General features: G+C 33.6%; 2 protein-coding genes across 3 annotated transcripts; both read right to left on the reverse strand.

Moving 5' to 3' along the window:
* Positions 1 to 2,817: 2,817 nt before the first annotated feature.
* On the reverse strand, positions 2,818 to 8,395 carry PRK (phosphoribulokinase). 2 transcript variants are annotated; one of them, XM_086256445.1, is made up of 5 exons: positions 7,605 to 8,376; positions 4,545 to 4,629; positions 4,335 to 4,419; positions 3,800 to 4,044; positions 2,818 to 3,195 (listed from the first exon to the last, which is right to left on the reverse strand). In XM_086256445.1, exons 1-5 carry the CDS (start codon positions 8,174 to 8,176, stop codon positions 2,944 to 2,946), a joined length of 1,239 nt encoding a protein of 412 aa, XP_086112571.1. In that variant the 5' UTR covers positions 8,177 to 8,376; the 3' UTR covers positions 2,818 to 2,943. The 2 variants fall into 2 exon arrangements, with proteins under 2 accessions (XP_086112571.1, XP_086112572.1); XM_086256446.1 differs by having other exon boundaries at positions 3,134 to 3,195; positions 3,754 to 4,044; positions 7,605 to 8,395.
* Positions 8,396 to 10,037: 1,642 nt separating this feature from the next.
* On the reverse strand, positions 10,038 to 19,482 carry SCAMP5 (SCAMP family protein). Its single transcript, XM_086256251.1, has 12 exons — positions 19,229 to 19,482; positions 17,454 to 17,567; positions 17,311 to 17,373; positions 16,772 to 16,805; positions 16,542 to 16,664; positions 14,336 to 14,398; positions 14,112 to 14,205; positions 12,520 to 12,565; positions 12,373 to 12,440; positions 11,600 to 11,648; positions 11,403 to 11,468; positions 10,038 to 10,405 (listed from the first exon to the last, which is right to left on the reverse strand). The coding sequence occupies exons 1-12, from the start codon at positions 19,286 to 19,288 to the stop codon at positions 10,373 to 10,375; spliced, it is 813 nt and encodes a 270-aa protein (XP_086112377.1). The 5' UTR covers positions 19,289 to 19,482; the 3' UTR covers positions 10,038 to 10,372.
* Between the last annotated feature and the right edge of the window lie 561 nt (positions 19,483 to 20,043).

A 20,043-nucleotide genomic window follows, 5' to 3' on the forward strand; every position in this document is an offset into this window, starting at 1 on the left:
TGGTGATATATATCATAGTCTAAACCATAATATAACCCACCAAGTTTCTAGTTCTATCACAAAAGCTGTTCAAAATACTAGTAGTATATTACTCAAAACAACAAAAAGTATTCTTACTGACAGCCATGATTTCTTTTGCTATGTCGATCAGTTGTGTTGTGACCTTCCAACCCCGCTTCTTGAAGCGCCTGCATCTCCCGCAGCACCATCCTCTGCTCCCATTTCATTTCTAGCATGCTGTTGCGCCAACTGTTGGGGACCAGCCATTCCTGCTCTAGAAAATGGCGTAATCACACCTGGCATCTGTGGAAGGTGGAAGGAATTTGTGCCAGTCTGAACTGGGAGCAGTGGGGGTGCCAAGTATGGAGTGTTGCCGGTGCTTGTGCCAATGTTGCCCCTTAAGTAGCTGTCTACAGCTGTGGTAACCCTCCCATTCAAGTTGAAATCCATGTGGGACTGCTGCCTTTGAATGTTCAATATCTCTTGAGTGTTTACCATTGCAATCCTCTAGATCAATATTCTAAACTCTAGATCACTGCCAAATAGGATTTCTATTATGAAAAAAAGTGATGTAGGACAAGAAAAGGTTTTGAAGAATGAAGACCGGACCGCCCCATTGAGGTCCGGTCCTCCATAACCTCCCTTAGTGAAAATAGAGCTTAAGTGTAATTTTCCCTGTTGGAGGTCCGGTCTTCCAAACAGAGGTCTGAACCTCCCTGCATGAAATCTCTATTTCAAGCTACGTCGTCTCTGGAGGTCCGGTTCTCCCAAGCAACATCCGGACCTCCCTTCGTGCAAATTCCATTTCACTGCTGCTACCTTCACTGGAGGTCCGGTCCTCCAGTGTAGGGTCCGGGCCTTCTTCCCTAATAATTTTGGCTCTATGTTTTTTTTTTCTTTTCCTTTCTTGAGCCAAATATGCCTAACTTGGTGATCCGAAGCTTTTTCTCCTTATATATATATATATATATTGCTTAGGGAGATTAATTAAACTTCTTATATCTTTGAGTTAAAGTTCTCTAATGTGTGTTGCTTCTTAATATATGCTAGAGCGAAGACAAATTATTGAAAATGGCATACAATCAATTAATCTTCAGAATATGTCATAAGTGCAGGGAATATGTCATACCTTACAATGTAATGCTTCACAACCTATTCACAAAAGCCAGGATGATTTCCAGCTCCATTCCCTCCTTCACTTCAGCTTCAGGTCGACAAAGGAAGATTTCATTACTTGATTATTCAGATCATGCGCTACCTGCTCTGGTTTAACCAAATACAGTTGGTTTCCCAGTCAAAATCTGAGCTCACTAGGTGCTTTCGGGCTTTGATCTCCCTTCTGATCTATCAGTAAATCAAAATGTGCTTTTTCCATCTCTTGCTTAGCTTGGATCTGCGCTTAATGGCTGGCTCTCCTCAGTTCCAATGTGTAGAGCAGTAGATGCAGATGATATTCTCTTTGCAAAGTCTCTTGAGTATAGCAGTAGGTCTACCTGCTTTACTGCAGCCTTGTGAATGCTATTGTAAATATCTTAAACATTTTATGAAGGATATCCTTACTGTATATAGTATCCCTTGAAGCCTGCCAGCAGCCACAAGTAGTTGACACCTTATCAAGTCAGTCATGGGTAAATGTGATTCCAACCTACTAGGCACCATTAGAAGGAGGGAAAATATTGAGCATGGGCGGGAGATGGCTTTTTAAGTTTGTCTCACAGGTTGATTAGCTTGTTTTATTGCAGTCTTTACTGACTCCATAGTTGGATTTGAAATTTATGATAAAAAATGGAAAAAATTGTTACTGTTTTGTACAATTTGGGTTGGTTATAGTACAACCCCAAGTAAATTGGTGGTGGTATTTGTGTGTGCTGACCCTTTTTTTAGTCCCTAAATTAACTAAACCCATTTTTTTAGTTTAAATTACATGGGTGCCACAATAACATTAACTAATCAGAACCATTAGTTGCATATGGAATCACTGTTCATGTCTGACTTAATATGATAATCACTAATAATAACATTAGTGAACAACCACGTTAGCAATTGGCACCCCCCCAACTTTAGTGGAAATCATTGGAGGCCTTAGGCCAAAAATGTTGTAGTGGCATGGCAGTGTGCCGAGATTTGCAGAGGCTGCAGGTTTTTTGGGTATGAGTGTGTAGAGTGCTCAATTCTTCCTTAAATGAGGTATTTATAGTGAAAGTGGCGTTGAAACCCTAGTACTCTCACCTTCAGATTGCTGACACATATACGTCCGTGAATGAACCTTCGATAAACTAATTGGTACTTATCTTGACAGCTCTCACAGGACACTAGTTCTTTTGGTAATGGCTTCATTCTCTTTGTCATAACGGCTTTCTCAGCAAGAACGTCTTCTTTCCAAGCATTGTGGGCTTACAACTTTAATGGGCCTTGGGGATCACTTAGTACACCTTTGGGCTTTTGATGAATTTGGGTTTACATCCTTGCCACGTGGCCAATATGAAAATTAGGCACAAACACTACCCATCAATTTAAACTAGAAGAAAAGAGTCAAAAGACTTCCTTCCTCCTATATATATGAAAAAGAAGCAAAAATTCCAAAAGACAAATGCAATGCAGTATGGGGAAGGAAGTAGACAATACATATATGGTACGTCCATGAACCTCTTTAACTGAATTTTGTATCTTTTCTTTTAAAATTTGCTTCTCTATATTACAAATCTTGCATATATAGAATTACAACATAAAAAAAGTAGAGAATGTCCTTGTTCTTAATTGCGAGGAATAGCCTAACAGGAACAGATCGAAACCCTATAGAAAGAGGCAGTGGAAAAATAGAAAACTGAATGAAGATGCATGCATATATGCTTTGTGGATGGAGTGGCATTAATTAATTGTCGTAGGTACAAATTGACACATAAAAAGTGAATATATATAGATAAGGCAATTAATTAATTAATTTTAAGCTTTTGTTGCTTCTACTGGAGCTTTGGACTTGGCTGCAATAAGCTGCTCAAAGAGGTCTCGAATCTTCAATCCAACTATGGTTTGGAAGAGACCCGTCCCATTGTTGCTGCCAGGGAAATCGAAGTGCTTCAACATTTGTTGGGTCACTTCTCCATAGAACTTGGTGGAAATGTTGCTTAGATGGCTTTCTACATATATCAGCTCATCTAATCTGTCAAATTGCCCATCCATCTCCAACACAGACACCTATAACAAAAATAGTTAGAAAACATAACCAACATCATCATTCATTGCAAGTGACCATGAATTACTGTTTGGGAGTGTTTCTGTAACAAGTGTTTTTGCTCAGTAATGTTTGGAAGTGTTTTTTTTAAAAGCACATACAATTTTTTCTTAAAAATCATAGAAAAGATTCCTGAAGAAGCACCTACTTATTCAGGAAGCACTACAAATCACTTATAACCCAAAAAAAACTTCCAACTTTTTCTACATACATACACAATCAAAAACTCTTTTAACTATTTGAAAGTGTTTCTAAGTCTTCCAAGAACACTACTAATACTATATATGGAGATAGAGCGCTTCTTAAAAAGTGTTTTTCTTTTCTACAATACAACTTTTAGTAAAAACACACAAAATGTTTTAACACTAGACTATTTCTGCTTTGACTTTTTAAATGTTTCCGTATATAACCTTAAAAAACGTATACTTTCAATTAAATTTGTTAAAAACTATTAAGAACGCTTTTGATTATTTGAAATTAGATCGACAAAATTGTCAAAAACACTCCAAATTAAAACACACCTCATTAACAGTGTAGATGGAGTTTAGACCAAGTTAGTGTTAGTACCTCATGGCCATAGTAAGTGTCAGGGCCATAGGTGAATTTGATTCCAGGGTAAGAGCAGGTAAGCTTCCTTCCGCATGGTATCCATGAGATGGTTGAGCCCTCATCAAACAAGTAGACCGGGTTGAAAAATTTTACTCCCTCTTTCATTATCAGCCTCACTCTCAACACCTTCCCCTCATTATCACCCGGAATCAGTTGGGTCGGCAACACTTCAATCACAGCATCCGCGTACTGCTTTTGCGGATCTGCAATTATATTAATCAATAATTCAGATTAACAATCTAACAACGTATTGGCGGATCCATTAAGGAGTAAATGTGTCAATTGACCCCATATATGAAACTAATTTCCTTCCCATAAAGTTTAAGCGTTTACTACTTAGTTCATGGTTTTGTTCCTTCAGAATTGGGAACGATATATGTGTGTGATAAAATGTCTCAAAAAAACATGAACTAACTTTCTTATAGGACCTAACCTATCTACTGTCTAAAAGAAAATTATATAGAAAATGAGCAAAAGAAATGGGGCACTCTACCAATATAAGCATCGAAATCAGGCTTTCGGGCTTCAATACTGGCTTTGATGCTCTCAAGACTGTGTCCACGCTCTGCCATGTCCCTCTGAAATTTCAAACATATATTGTTAGATAACTTAGATCACTGGAATTATTGAAGGTACTAAAAAAAAAATAAATTCATTTGTTAATTATCGAGGTAATTGAATTTATAAAGTTGTTAATAATTACCTGAATTTTCCATGCAAACTTAACCTCATTGCTGATGTCCAAGTAGATACTGAAGTCCAAGAGGTCCCTAACTCGCTGATCATACCTACAATATGATATGAGCAATATATCTGATTAATATATGAATCAATTTGTCTTTTAAAAAGTTGCAAGTCATGTCCATTTTGCTTGGATTTAATTGGTGTGTAGGTTGTTTGCTTTGATAGCACCAATCAATTACTAACTAAAGTAATCAATTCAAGTATAGTTAAATGTACATGAAGGCCAGTTGTAAATAATGAGCCCCCAAGCCCATGGATTTCAAACAAATATATGGCATATATATATCCTAGTCAGCTACCACCACTTGCACCCATAGTTGTCCATTCCTTATCCTATTCCTGCCTTGGTTTTGAACCTAGACTACTTGCGTGGCCATTATGCGAAATTAGAACATATATATTTTTTAGAGCAAATTACAACTTAGAGTACCCTTGAGATTTGTGGTGTTTTACAACTTACACCCTATCGTTTTCATTTATTCAATTTGAAACCTAACGTTTTGATATTACAATTGACTACTGTATTTTGTCTTACTGTCTAATTAGACATTAATTGATGACGTGAAAGTTGCGGGGTCCACATTTTTGCTAACTTGTAAGGCCAAATGACCTCCCAAAATGCCCATTAGAAAGTGATTCAGCTGTTTGATATGGATTTTGGTTTCTAAACGACCTCTTAAAATCTATATCAAACTTGATGTACCAAAAATGCCCACGAAGATAGGTCATTCGGCTTTACAAGTTGGCAAAAATATAGGGCTCACAACTGTCACGTCATCAATTAATGTCTAATAAATTAGACGGTCAGACATCCGATAATAGTACATTGTAAGTAAATAAAAAAAATTAGGTACTAAATTGAAAAAATTGAAACGATAAGGTCCAAGTCGTGAAACACTCCAAACCTCAAGGGTGTAAATTGTAATTTGCTCTATTTTTAAATCAGAGTAAACAACACAATTCTAAAGTTGATAAATTTATATAATTGAACCTTACTTTCAAATAAGAATTTAATAAATGATTATTTAGTCTAGTGGAGGCATCCAATTTCTATTTTGTGAGAGGAGGTCATGACTTCAAATCTCATGAATGCTAGTTGTTGATAATAAAAAATAATAATAATAATAATCTAATCAATAGTACATTGATAATTTGACAAGTGATGATATAAAATGTTACTGTTTAGTAAAATAATTTTTATTATTGTCCAACAACATAATATGTAAAATATATAGTAAAAAACTATTACTCTGTACATAGAAAAGAATATCCTTGTATAAATACCATTCCATGCGCCTAGATTTCTCTATCAATTCTCTATTTATTGTTTTCTTTTCTTTTTACTGAGCATGAGTTTTTTTCCCTGTTTTTTTCAGTTGCTAGTTAAATTCTTTTAATCATTTTCTTATAGTAAAAAGTTCTTTTTACCATTTCCTTATAGTAAAAAGTTCTTTTAAGCATTGAAAAAGATGAAAGGTTACTGAGGTTTAATAAAAGAAAGCATTCCCATCTCGCGTTGTCTATTTTGACATTAAAATTTAATTTTTTAAATGAATACTTGGTTATTTATAACTTTATAAGAAGTCATTAATTCATTCCCAGTCACAATAATGTTTTTTGTCTGACATGTGACAATATTTTATTCAATTAAATTTGGGTTATCATTTCAAATTTGGGCCCATTCTTAAACTCATTTATTCTGGTAAATAATATATTGCTATATATAATGACATATTATTTAGCAAATAAATTTAAAGGATAATTAGATTTGGGTTCTTTAAAAAAATACTTTTTAGATGGAGACTGTGGTGTTTTAAAATTTATAAGAAAATCATTTTAATTCATAATAAAGTCTTCCCCCGACGTCAAAGAAGAAAAATAAAAGGACTTTATTAAAAATTTTAAATCACTACCAATCTTAGTCTAAGAAAGACTCATAAAATAAATTAAACTTTAAGTCTAAATTTAATGAGTCTAACATTATCCTAAAGTTTAGGCACCTTAATTTGCAAACAGGTGAACTCTTATCTTTATAGTTTCCTGTTAAGAAACCCATGACAACTTTTCTAAATGCTCAAACTCTTAAATGTACTTAATAAAAAAATAAAATAATTAAACACTTGCATGTCTTTTTTTAGTTTACATAAAATCGATCCCATTAAAATCACGGCATCTGTCGTGTGTCGTTTGTTGGAAAGCTCGTTCTTTTTTCCTTGTGAAACTACATTGCAGTTGCAGACAAAATACTGACACTAAAATGTGCAGTTATAATGATTTTTTCTTTTTTCTTTTTTGTTATTATGGGTTATTTGGGAGTGTGAAAATATGTTTTAGTGTAGTTTTTGTGGATTATGGGTTACGAGGTAATATTTATAGTTTTGACTAAGGTTACATAGGTGCAACTCCAATGCAAAACTGGATGTAATTGCAATGCAAAAACAGATTTGTTTGAGGGCTTGAACACTTGACGCATCGTGTTCGTGCCCTTAAAATTGAAAAACTTACGCATACAAATTTTTGGATAGTTTAAAAGTCTATCAAGCCCTTATTTGTTATGCAGGAGGCAAGTACTTTTCTCTTTGAAAATAATTTTAAAACTTTTTTTTTTCTACAATAAATAATTATATTAGGATCATTAAATTTGTCCACTAAATCAGATATAAAACAAAAAAGAAAAGAAAAGAAAGTTGATACAATGAAATTTTCTCATTTCTGGGAATTGGGAAACAATTGGATAACCCAAAGGGCCAAAACAGAACTGTCATAAAACAGAACTGTCATTTAACTTCAGCTAGAACCTCTAAAGAAACATTAACAAAAAAAAAAAAAAAACCTCTTTGTCCTGCAGGAGGGTATCCTTGTCCATATAAAAAAGGAGGGTATCCTTGGAGGACATTAATTAAATATTAGTATATAGGAAAAGAAAAAGAAAACTTTTTTTTTTTGGCTTAGAAGAAAAATAATATAACTAATCACATGGAAATATTATATGCATGAATGAGTGAAATTAGTGACTTACATTGGATGTAATCCTTCAATGACAAGAATCTTGGGAGGCTTGATGAGCTCAGGAGGGTCCAAGAGACCAGAAACATGGTTGTAAATGGGTTTGTCCACAGGTTTGCCTTGCTTGATAGCCTTGACTTGGTCATACATAAGATCAAAGTTATTGGCTCTTGGGTCAAGAGCAGTGACACCCTTCTCTTTCCTACCAGTCCTATCCAGTGAGTGGTAGTCATCCAAACATATCACAGTGGTTGTGTCACTGATGAGAGTGTTGGAGTCTGGGTTGCCTCCCTTTGGTGGCTCTGCTGCCCCTCCAAACACACTGGTCAGCCTCCTCATGAATGTGCTCTTCCCACACCCTGAGTCTGCTGCTAAACCAATCACAACCGTCTCTTGGTCACCCGCTGAGCACGTTATCAAACATGGGATCCCACTGCTTGTGCCTCTCCTGCTGCTTTTACTACTACTGTACAACACTACCTGCTGCTTTTGGCAAAATCCCAAGTGGGTTTTTGATGCTGTGCTTGAAATTGAACATGTTGGATTCAGCACTTGGGCACTTGTGTACACTGCACAAATTGCCATTTTCTAGCTACCTCCCTCTCCCTCTCTCTCTCTCTCTCTCTGATAGAGGAAGAGATATATGGTTATTGATTTAGATATTGGTCTTGGGAAGACACATAAAGTGGTTATTTTAGATTGGCTTTTTTTTTGTTTTTTTGTTTTTGCAAAGGAAAAAGTTTGGAACAAAAATAAGAGGCTAGAGGAGGTTGATGACAGGAGGCAGTTTGGAAAGGAAAGAAAATTGTTGGCTTGGTGATGTTAGTTTATGGGTTCCTCTGACTACCCCTAGTTTTGGACAAATTTGGAGGTAATTTTAAGGTTGTAGAACCGAGGACTTGTATGGGCTAAAATCAATGGGCAGTGGGTAAAATAGTCATTTCACTTTTCATTTTCCTGTCAAAATTAAAAAAACTAAATTTAAAAAGATTAAAAGATTATTATTTATTAATTGAAAAAGATGGAATTTGTGATGAGGTGATGGTATATGTGAATTGTGATAAACAAAGGCATGGAGAGAAGCTTGGTGGTTATTTGTTGTAGTTTGGATATTTGATGTGTCACGTGGCAGTGTAGTATTGGCTGGTTGAAGATTAGGGGTGAAGGGTGAGGAATGGAAGAGATATGGAGATGGGGTATATGCCATACACTTTCAATTTTGGACTTTCCTTGTGTATATATGAATTACACAGTTTGCAAGTCCTGTCATCACTCAGCTCCACACATGCAATTAAAAAAATTTAACATAGTGAATATTAAAAAAGAACAAAAAGTAATGATGTATATGAAGCATACCATTTAACTCTTTTTGTTACTTAACAGACATTAAGAGACGATGAATGACGTTGAGGGGTGTCATACATATTGTCATGTTAGTGTCATCCTGTCAATTAAGATTACACATTCCATATAATTTTACATGATCAACTGATCAATATGACAACATAGCACACGAAAATATTTCGACAAACATTTATAATTCAAATAATATTATTGTATATTCAAATTTGAAACTTCTTTGGTTTTTTTTTATTAACGATTATCGTTTATAAATTTTAAATTTAGGATCACTCTGACCGAGAAACAATTTAATGTCATTCACTAAGTCAAATGGTCATTGGCGGAACTTACTTCTTATTTCTTCAATATGCATTAAAATAATAACGGTGCATCACGTGAATTTTTTTATTACATTAAAGAAAATTGAACCCTAAAATTAACCTAATTATCCTTACTCCATCCACGATTAACCCCACAGGTTTGATGGATCACATGAATTGACCATGAATGTAAATGTCTATTTCTTACAAAGTATGCATTACGTGTACAACAATTTTAATATTATGTGCAATTTGAAAAAAAATATTTAATTAATTTATTATTTATTGTACAATGTTTATATAGGTTTTCTGTTTTTTTAATAATATCGAGAGTGATGTGAGAGCTGAGGAAGCACGCTGTTTTTGCCGATGGGCTTGTTAACAAAAAGGCGGGAGCACATACAATGATACAAGTGCAAATCTGACCAAGCAATACGGATCATTTTGATATTCTATTCAAAATCTGTTTTCAAAAATTTGCAAAACACGTGGAATAAAACATCCTTTAATCACTATAAGGGCGAATCGGTTCAATACAAAATTACAAATGATGTTTTCAATTTGGTGGAACGTTTTCAGTTGGGTGGAATAAGAAATCATGATGTTTTCAATTGGGTGGAATCAAAAATCATGATGGGTTTTTTGCAGTGAAATTATGTCTCAGATTAATACCACATCTTAGCATGACAAAATAATTCTTTTGAGGTTTGAGTTTGATTATTGAAAATTGAAATGTAGTCACACCAGTGAAATGATGAATAAAGAATCAACTATTATCCAATGATGGGCTATTAACTTTCTTTTTCTGGTTAAGCATCAGGACCTCAAGTAGAGTGAATAGTGATAGATATTTCCTCAGTGTCCAGTTTGTTGAATGTGAATATGTAACAAATAAAACGACATTACAACACATCGTTTGGTGATGAGAAGGGGAAAGTAGACACTTCTTTTAGTATAGGTACAACCGTACAACACTACTTCCTACAATATATTTAGCATACTGATCAATCATTCTATAAACTCATGGAAAATACAACAGGCCGCAGATAGAATATACTAGAACCACTCCAGAAAGCAACAACTCTAATTCCCAATTAGATCACAATCCCAAGATCACATCTCACTTGTTCCCCCTGAAATACATGTATACTTTCTGCACAAACCAAAGAAAATAAGGCAGTCAGAGAAATGAAAAGGATGAATACACATGTAAACAATGACTTCATTCTGACCAGTAATCAACTTTTGAATCTCTTAAAAGACCATGAGATAGAACTGAGTAAACATATTCCAGATACGGAGTCATACAAAGTTTTGTAAACATACAAAAAACGCATTACTCACCGTAAACACTAGAAGTGAAGGTTTATCAGTAGGAGAGGGAATAAAAGAAGGAAAAACACTCCTCACGGATAGAACATGTAGCTTCTAAAGACCAGCAAATGTTACATATATAAGTGCCCATGTAGTCCGGAAGGTTTAAAACAAGGGTTTCTTGTTTCAGGAGAAAAGTATTCTATTTTCCAATTTATATACATGTTCTTCTTAACAATAAAATTGTTAGTAAAACAATAAAGTGCAATCTATAAAATAGCTACATGAATATGATAGTAAATTATTTCCAAATTCATTTGCACCAGCTGGTACATTATTCCTTTCTTGGTTTGTCCTATCATAATTACAAGCATCTACTTCCACTGACAAAGAACAACAAAACTAAATCTCTTAAAGTACAAGGTATCAATATGACACAGGAATATCATTTATTTTCCTCTCTCATTATATCCTCTGGCCTTTGGTGACTTAGCACCACTTTCATTATGATAGAGATCAATGCAAAAGATCATTTTAGATATTATATATGAATAGGTATCAGTTCAATTTCAAATTGTTGGCCTGAACTGACACAAAGTTTCCAACTACAGACCAAACTTGTTGGAGGCAAAACAGTTGGGCAATAGCTTACCAAATGGCACAATTTACTTCCTAGGAACACTCATGTTGATCTTGATTTCCATAAACTAAGAAGACTTTTTCACATCTAGAGATTACTCAAGTAATGCCTCCCTTTATAAGCCATCAAAAGCATTTCCTATACTTCTAAAGGAAAACTGAATGTACAAAAAGACCAGGCAACTTTTCTCTCTTACCTGAAGCACCCAAAGGCTTAGAAGCGACTCTAAGCAAAACAAGGCAAACCCAACTAAGTAGAATATCTGCAAGAAAAAACAAATAATATTAGTAGCATTATATATGTTAATATATATGTTAACGTGCACATTTTGCACACTTCTTTGACCCATTAAAATTTGATTAAAGACAGACACAGGCATGTCGACAAACTTACCCCTACCACCACATGGTCAGAGAAGGCATCAATTGCAGCAAGAATGCCCCTGTATTTGTTATGAAATCAAGAACATAAAGAAGAAATCAAACAAAAAAAGGAAATAAATTGAGATATATATATATATATATATATATTAGTTTAGTTAAAAACAAACAGAACAGTTACAACTTTTGCCCCCTGGGGTACATTATAGTGGTTAGGCATGAACTTTCCCCAGGGATAGCCTGGGTTCAAGCCACGGTAGCGGCATGGTACAATGTAATTTAGTATGAAACTAAAAACTTAATTAATAACTTCCACCAGAAATTTTTGTGATTTCCTTGCTCCAGAGTCCAGACTTGCAACATTCCACCAAGGTAATATTCAACAAAATAATTTTACTTCAATATGAAAATGGTTACAAACACATTTGCCATATTCCCAACTCTGCAGTTGGAATATGACAAACTGCACAACTTTCTTTTCTTCAAATCAATCAACAACATGATGACAAGAAATAACTTTGAGAAAAAAGTACAAAACATATGGTACTAATCAATGTACAAGGCATAGATAAAAATCAGGCCCCTAAAATTTCAGATTGAGTTAAGAGTCGTACACTATCACTAAACATGTGTTTAATGCAGAAGCTAATCACCAAGACATTTCCTTTAATGAATGGCTTTTCAAAACGTACTTGACTTGGAAGTTGGAACTAAGTTCCATACTAAATTTCACACCTGACTAAAGAATTTTAAACTCAAAATGCCGGGAAAAAAAAAAAAACTTACGTCAATGATTTCCCTTGAAAGACAATAGGAGGAGCTATAGCCGCGAGAATACAAAACCCAATGTGGAGCTGCATCATACAATTGATTAAAATTCAGAACAATAACCTAAGCAGTAAGAAGTAAAAAGGATACAATAGCAGTACATACCATATAGAACATGAAAAACCAACCAAACCTCAGGGCACTTTCTGTCCTGCAAGTTGGAAACAAAAAGCCCTCAACAACAGTCAGCACAAGCAAAGCAGTGTTTTACATTCAAACACCGGATAGTACTAAGTTTGGCATAAAAAGACAATTATAAATGCGTTTTCTATCGAGATTTATATAGTTCACATCATCAACTGTTTTCTCTCACCTAATTGAACAGATGGACCTTGTCCCAAAGATCACAAACTGCTTCATAGTAAATGAAATACAAATTCAAAATTGAAATAGTGGTAAGAGTACTATCGATATTTTGTATTCCAAATATATAATGAAATTTTTTATACAGTATAGCAAGAGAACCACCTTTTCATGCCTACAAACAGAAGTCAAAACAGCAATTAGGTCTACCGTATCAGAAGGCATTTTTACAACAGAAATTACATCTATACATGCATCTTATAAATAAATTGCAGAAAAGACTACATAATCATTTACTTATCACGTTCTGAACATTAAAATTAAAAAAAATAAAAAAATGGTTCAAAGTCATAGCCATGCTATGCAGCACATAATTTCCAAATACTTCTTGATTTCCTGAGAAAATCAGTTTCCACCATTGTTCAACCACAACCACCATGTAACATGCACCACATACACTCCCACCCTAGTAACTAAAAAGAAAGGTCCAAAAATAAGATAAAACAAAATGGAGGTGTTCAAGCTGGAAAGATAAACATATCATCGAAGAGAATCTAAAAACATATAACTAGAATCACCCACGGGAGATGTGAGAAATCAGTTGTGACCTGCTTAAGGCCAAATAGGCATATTGCTAGATCACACTCAGACAAACTCCATTCAGAATATGGCAAAACAAAGTTTCTGTTTGACAAAATTTTAGTTTCAACCTATGCTTGAGTTTAGTTTCCATTATGACCAGGTTGAAGCCTTATCACATCAAAATTTAAAGTTAGGTCCATGATAATTTGTTTATTACCTTATATTTGACCTAAGCAGGTGATACTACTCATATCATAGACAGCCCATAACTCAACCTAACATTGGTAGAAAATGGTGTTTATAGTTTACAGGGATGGCATCTAGAGTTAAAGGCTTTGATTCACAAAATCCTCCCACTGTGTGTCTTTAAAATACTAGGAGCAAGGAAAAATAAACATGGTGCATTTGATATCGCCGGTAGTGAAAGGTGCAACAGAGTTGTACCAATTATACTCCCATAGTGTAAAACTAGTTTCATCCATCATATAATAAAAGCATAATTAAAAAATGGGGGCATATAGAAAATGGGAAACTAGAAAATGACAAGGCTCTCCATTAATCAGATGAGGATAACTTTAGGATACATGAAAATTCTTATTCTTCAACTGGTTTACTAAGTTTGTCATTTTCAGTTTTCCAAAAGTATTAGCTCGTCTTAGCCTATGATCCATAAAAATGCAGTCCATTACAGTCTATAAAGCTCCAAAATTTCTACGCTAACAAGCATGAATCCTTCTCTGTGAGCCCCAGAGGAACTACAAATCTTATCATTCTTTGGAAACTAGAAAATAAAGACATCTTTAAATATTTACCTCATTGCATGATAGAGAGGCCTGTACCACAGCACATATGAAAGAGGGCATCCAAGTAAGGTATAGATTGTTGCAAGAAAAAATATTTTAGAACCTGCAATTTGTGAACCTCATCAGAAGGTCCAATTAACATAATAGCAAAGCAGCTAATTTTACCTTAAATGTACATATAATCAAATACCACTAATGAAAATAAATAAAAAGTAAAAAATAAAAAAACTTACCTCCGCCTCTAATCCAACAGACCATAACGGCAACCAGATTAAAAACTAGGCAAAGATTTATACCTGCAAAGACAATATTAAAGTGCTGGGCATGTAGAGAAAAATATTTTAAAAGAGAAATCCAATTTTAACGTGGAAACTATAGTCTTTGATGATAAGATGAACAATGATATGTAGAATCCACCAACAGGTTCAATATTATTAAAGTCATAATATGCATTAACAACTAAAATATAATATAAAAGCCCAAAAGATAATGAAAACATCTGCAGAAGACAAACCAAGCCCCAAGTGGAAATAGTGACAGAAAACGAGTGTGTGCGTGTAGGATCATGTTCCCTTGCTAGATATTTGGCATGTTATGTTGTTAAGAATATCAATCTGACACCACAAATTAAAATGAGAATCTAATTGTCATTGATCCAGATTGACAGTCTAACATTCTTACTCCGGCAAGAAAACATTTCCTTATATATACATATATATAATTAGAAACTTTTGAAAGATGATGTAGGAAAAGAGTAAGAGAATGTAAGAAAAAAGGAATCCGCAATCACTCCGGCCTTCGGCATCGCACCAAAGGTGTTTTGGAACCACTCCAATAAAGAAACTAAAAAATACCAGATATTACCTTAGTCTAGTCTAAAACAACATTCCCAAGAGCTAAAATACATTAAGGAGAATTGATTGTTTAGTAACAATATTTCCAAAACAAAAATGTTTTAGATAGATCCATTTTAGAAAAAAAAAAAAAATTTGAAAATTAACAAAAGATAAAATGCTTCCATATTCCCTGATAGAAGCTGAATTTTAAGTCTCAAGTCTTTGAATAACATGTCATCATATAGTTTTTATGTACTCAAAATTCAAAGCATATAACTAACATGTACATGCATAAACTTATAATGAGGAAAGATATATAAATGCACATATTATTTCAAAAATTCAAGATAATTAATAGGCAAAAGGGCATGTATGAGTTCAATTAGTTACTAACAGCTTCAAAAAATCTAAACATATGTGATAAAAATATGCATCACCAAAAGAAAAAAAAAAAAAAAAAAAAAGAGGCCATAAGTCAACACATAACATCCTGCTATTTTATAGTACCATATAGATATCTTTCACCACAACTCTTTGGGATGTTGCATATGAGGTTCTTAACAATGAAAAAATGCTATGATTGCTAGAACAACCGAAAAAGGAGGATGAGTAGAAAGGGGGAGGGGGTTTGATTTGGCAAAGACAAGTCCTATATTTTATAAGAACATTAATAATAATTATCCAAAAAAGTCAAAATGTCCTATGTTAGTCTCCACTATAAAATAATTTATTTTATCATTCTAAAATCATAACTGAATACAATTCTAGAAATATTGTATGAAAGAAAAGTGAAATAGCATTCCAATCAGAACAAATAAAACCTAAGAATATCATGAATATTAACAACCATATTTATCAATACTAATTCTTCAAAAATTAAAGATCATTAAGAGAAAAAAGTGGAACATTTTTTTTAATGTTGAATTTTTATTTTATTAAAATATAATTATTTGAATAAAATTGAAACTTGAAATTGAAAAATATACTTTAAAATTTAATCTGAATTGTATAATTAAGTAAAATTTAACTCGAGCTTTGTCCTCTTATTTTAATAAAATTCAAATGTGATATCTAGTTCTTCGAGCAAAAAACAGAAAAGGGGATATTTGTGTCAACATTTTCCAAATAAAATGTTTTCCATAAGATATAGTATAGGGATAGAATAAAGAAGATAATAAAAATAAAAAGAATATTTATTAGTAACTATGATAGGAGTTATTGTACTCTGTAGAAAAGGAACTTTAGAAGTATCAAAAATATCATAGCACCTGCCCGTAGTTAGAAGTAAATGGGACTTATCTGTACTTCTCCAATAAACAAAAAGAGCTTGATAATGTCACCATCAACAATAGTATGTTAATGTCATCAAACAGATCACAGAAATTGGTGGCAGAACAGATATGTGGCAAATGGAAATGGTAGATCCATTAATAATTAGTTTCTATTTTTCTCAATATAAGTAACCAGATTGGCATACCAAAACAAGACAAACTTAAAACTTAGAGATACTTCGTGCATAATTGAATCCTCAATTCATTTAAAGAGAACAACTTACACAAGTAAAATTACATAGCAACACATTGAGATAATAAACATGTCATACCTAACCAACTTGCAAAAGCCAAATACTGTAGCCTTTGAGCATGTACTGGTATTTCATTGGCTATATCATGGTGAATAATTGGAAAGAATGGAGGCCAATTTTTATCATCATCGGGGACACCAGCTGATACACCAAGTAGGGAAATGGTAATTATCACCCTAAAGAAGCATTTAAAAAAGGCAAAAACCCCAAATTAATAATACTTAAAGCTGTTGATTCATAGTTCTAACCTTTTGCAACAGAAGCTTCTCTCCGTTTAATATCCTGTTAAAGTTAAATGTAAACAAAAAAATTGTATTAAAGCCAAATATAGGAATACATTAAGGGCTTGTTGGCACTTGGCAGTGCTTGGAAGACATAAAAGCGCTTTTGGTAGCGTTTGGCATAAAGAGCTGTAAGTACTTTCTGAGTTATGGAAGCACCTTTTAGTGCTTTCAGGAGAAGCACGTACCAGGTGCTTCCACAGGAAGCGCTTCCAAGCACTTTGATTTTTAATAAAAAAATTATGTACTTCTAACAAAAGCACTACCAGCAGCACAATTGCTTCCTACAGAAGCACTCCCAAACAGGACCAGTAAAGATAAAATAAGAAATTCTTTTATATGAGGAAACAGCACAGATGAGAAATTATTACAGGAAACATTACAGATATGTGAGAAATTTATAGATATGTAAGGCAATAAACTCCAAATATAAAAGGAAATAAAATCATTTACATTAAAGGCAGACCTCTAGACAAGTAATCAATCATAAAATTTGTAAAATTAACCTTTTCTCTCCTCTTGAGATCTGCTTCCCAAGCTGCAAGCTCTTTCGACTTCTGCTTAGAATCCTGTAAATACCAGACCAGACACTATATAACAAACCTCTACAACTAGAGCAAAAATATACAGAAACTAGAAAATATGTTACATTCACTGTATCCAATGGTATATCAACTGTCGCATCATGTTTCTGCCCAAAACCCAGAGGTTCAGATGCCAATGGTGGAATGCGTGCCTTTGAACCACGAGCAGCAGCACCATTCTGCAAAGTTCTCAAGTTAAGGCACATTGGAAGACATTTCTACAAGGATGATAAAATATATACATACATATATATATATATGTATATATTAAGATTTTCCCTGGTCTTAATAAGCATGCCCCAATCATGAATGGTCAATACAGGTGAAAATCAAAAAGTGATTTTTGTATGGTATTCTAGAAAATGGAAATTACACCTTGCTATGTGGTGGCAACATGTGGCTTCAACTTCTTTTATTTACATCTAAAAAGAAGCTAGCACATGCACAAAGACATTTCAAAAGGTCTATAACTTCTAGAATGCATATGTACAAAGAATTGAGGCTTTGTAAAGATATGAAGAAAACACAAAGCGTTACATTTGTATTACTTGCCATTCCAATTAATTTCTAAGAAGCAAGTTAAACATCTCAAGTTCACCATTAATAAATTATGTTGCACCACTGAAAATTTCACCCATCATAGTTTCATACTTTTCTACAAGGAAGTTCAAAATCTAATCACATAAGAAAGATTGCAACATCATTTAAATTCTCACGACACATAAAAAAGAGTAAGTGAAGCTCACATAATATATAGGAATCCATGATTTTTGAAGAATAATTATGTTGGCATTAAGGCAGGAAGGTTGGTATTAAGTCATAAAAATCATAACAACTTGTAGACTATTAAATAAATACAAATACATTATTAAAAGACGCAAAAGATAAATACACTTAAAAAGTAGACTGAGGAGGCCAACAAAATGTAAAAGCGTAACATTTTTGGAAAATCGTGTGGAGGGGAGGGGGTGGGGGCTCTGCTCGGTGATGGACAATTTTGAAAAAGGGAAAAAAAAAAAAAAAAAAAAAAACAAAGAGTACAAAAACAAAGAAGCTTCTGTATCAGGGAATTAATTAAATTAATTATTTAAGTTTTAGACCAGGACTAAGCTATACATTGTGCCTAAAACCAAGCATCAAGTCCTAAGCTATACATTGTACCTCTCTTCCAAATAAACCAAGACTTTCTTTCAATCTTCTTCCATTGCTAAAGAATAAGCTGAAAAATTTTGCCCAAATTCACCTTTTTCTCCACATTGCTGATTTTGAAGTGAATGATGTACTTTTCAAATTTGGAATAAAATTCTAAAATTACACGTCCCAATTTTTTTCCAAATTAATACAAGTGAAAAAAAACCCAACTCATGTCATGTTTCTCAAGCATATTAACCAAAAACCCAGTCAGATTTCTAAGCTGATTTCATATATTATAATACGATTACATTAAGCTAAGGACTCTTGCACAACGTGAGCATTGGCTCTGATTTTGCTTTGTAGCTAACTAAACAGAGCTACATTGAGAGTTTACTGCAAATCCACATATTATTTTCAATTTTTCACTAATTTTGTAGATTTCATGACACTGTTTCCAATTTCACGTCTCTTAGAGATTTTTTTTCCTCCATTTTCTCCGCTACCAAACGCAACCATAAAAAAAGAAATCAAAATAAGAAATATTCAATTCAGAGAGATTATGAAAAATAAAAAACCGTGGTTTCAGATCCAGATCCAAAAACCCCTATTTACCATATTGTCCAGAAATGAAATTAAGAATTGAAGAGGGTAGATCTGAAGATGAGGAAGACGAGAAAGAGAAGAGTGGGGGTGTGAATGTAATTACCGAAAAGGGATTGACCTCGACCTCTTCTTCAAATGGATTGGGGTCGTGGTGTCGATTCATGGTCTCTCCGCTCTCCTAGAGAATTAGATCCCAAATTTTGCAGAAAATTTAGTGTGGGAGAGAGAGAAGAGAGAGAGTGGCAATGTAGTAGTCTCTGTGCCACCTTTTTATCTGTGGGAGTGGGACTGGCTTAATTGCTACGCCTACGCGGGATAACAATTGGAATTAAGTTCGGTTTTCGCATTTGCCCCCCAAGGTTGTGGAATTTACTTTTCTCAAGTAGTTCTCCACTTCTCCTTGCCTTTTAGCATCACCGATACTTAAATGACTATTTTTATGCTTAGCATATCTTAAATTATTCTTTACAGCATATATAGAAAAAACTAGGGATCGTGCCCGCGCGATGCTGCGGGTCTGAAAAAGTTAAAAAATGTGTTTGAGCGTTATAATATTTAAGTTTAAAATTTTGGAAATGTTGTTAAGGTTTGTTAAATTTATATTGTATGTAATTAAGTTATAGGTATGTGTGCGTAATTTAAATACAGCATCAAAAATGATTTATAATAATAAGCATAAATTAACTATTTGAAGCAATAAATAAACAAATTATTTCTAATGAGAAAATGTGTAAAGATTATATCAAGCGAATTTTGTAGAAGTCCATGGAAGTATGAAATTGTGAAGATATGGTAAATGTGCAGAATTGGAGTTTTAAGTTGAAATAACTTAACAAAATTTAACAAACATATTTGTAAACAGTAGCATCAATGTTGTTGATGCATTTAAACTTACAAAATGATGGTTGATAGTATGTT

This window comes from Dryas octopetala, chromosome 9 (assembly GCF_963921425.1).
Source record: "Dryas octopetala chromosome 9, drDryOcto1.1, whole genome shotgun sequence".
Taxonomy (NCBI): Eukaryota; Viridiplantae; Streptophyta; class Magnoliopsida; order Rosales; family Rosaceae; genus Dryas; species Dryas octopetala.

Bases quoted from the DNA above. Each gene is read 5' to 3' on its own strand.
- PRK (XM_086256445.1), bottom strand. From the start codon at position 8,176: ATGGCAATTTGTGCAGTGTACACAAGTGCCCAAGTGCTGAATCCAACA. The intron at 4,420-4,544 runs GTAATTATTAAC...TTGAAATTTCAG, and splicing joins AGTTTGCATGGAAAATTCAG to AGGGACATGGCAGAGCGTGG. The intron at 4,045-4,334 runs GTAGAGTGCCCC...ATATAATTGCAG, and splicing joins TGATTTCGATGCTTATATTG to ATCCGCAAAAGCAGTACGCG.
- SCAMP5 (XM_086256251.1), bottom strand. From the start codon at position 19,288: ATGAATCGACACCACGACCCCAATCCATTTGAAGAAGAGGTCGAGGTC. The intron at 17,374-17,453 runs GTAACATATTTT...TGGTATTTACAG, and splicing joins TACCATTGGATACAGTGAAT to GATTCTAAGCAGAAGTCGAA. The intron at 14,206-14,335 runs GTAAGTTTTTTT...CACAAATTGCAG, and splicing joins CTGTTGGATTAGAGGCGGAG to GTTCTAAAATATTTTTTCTT.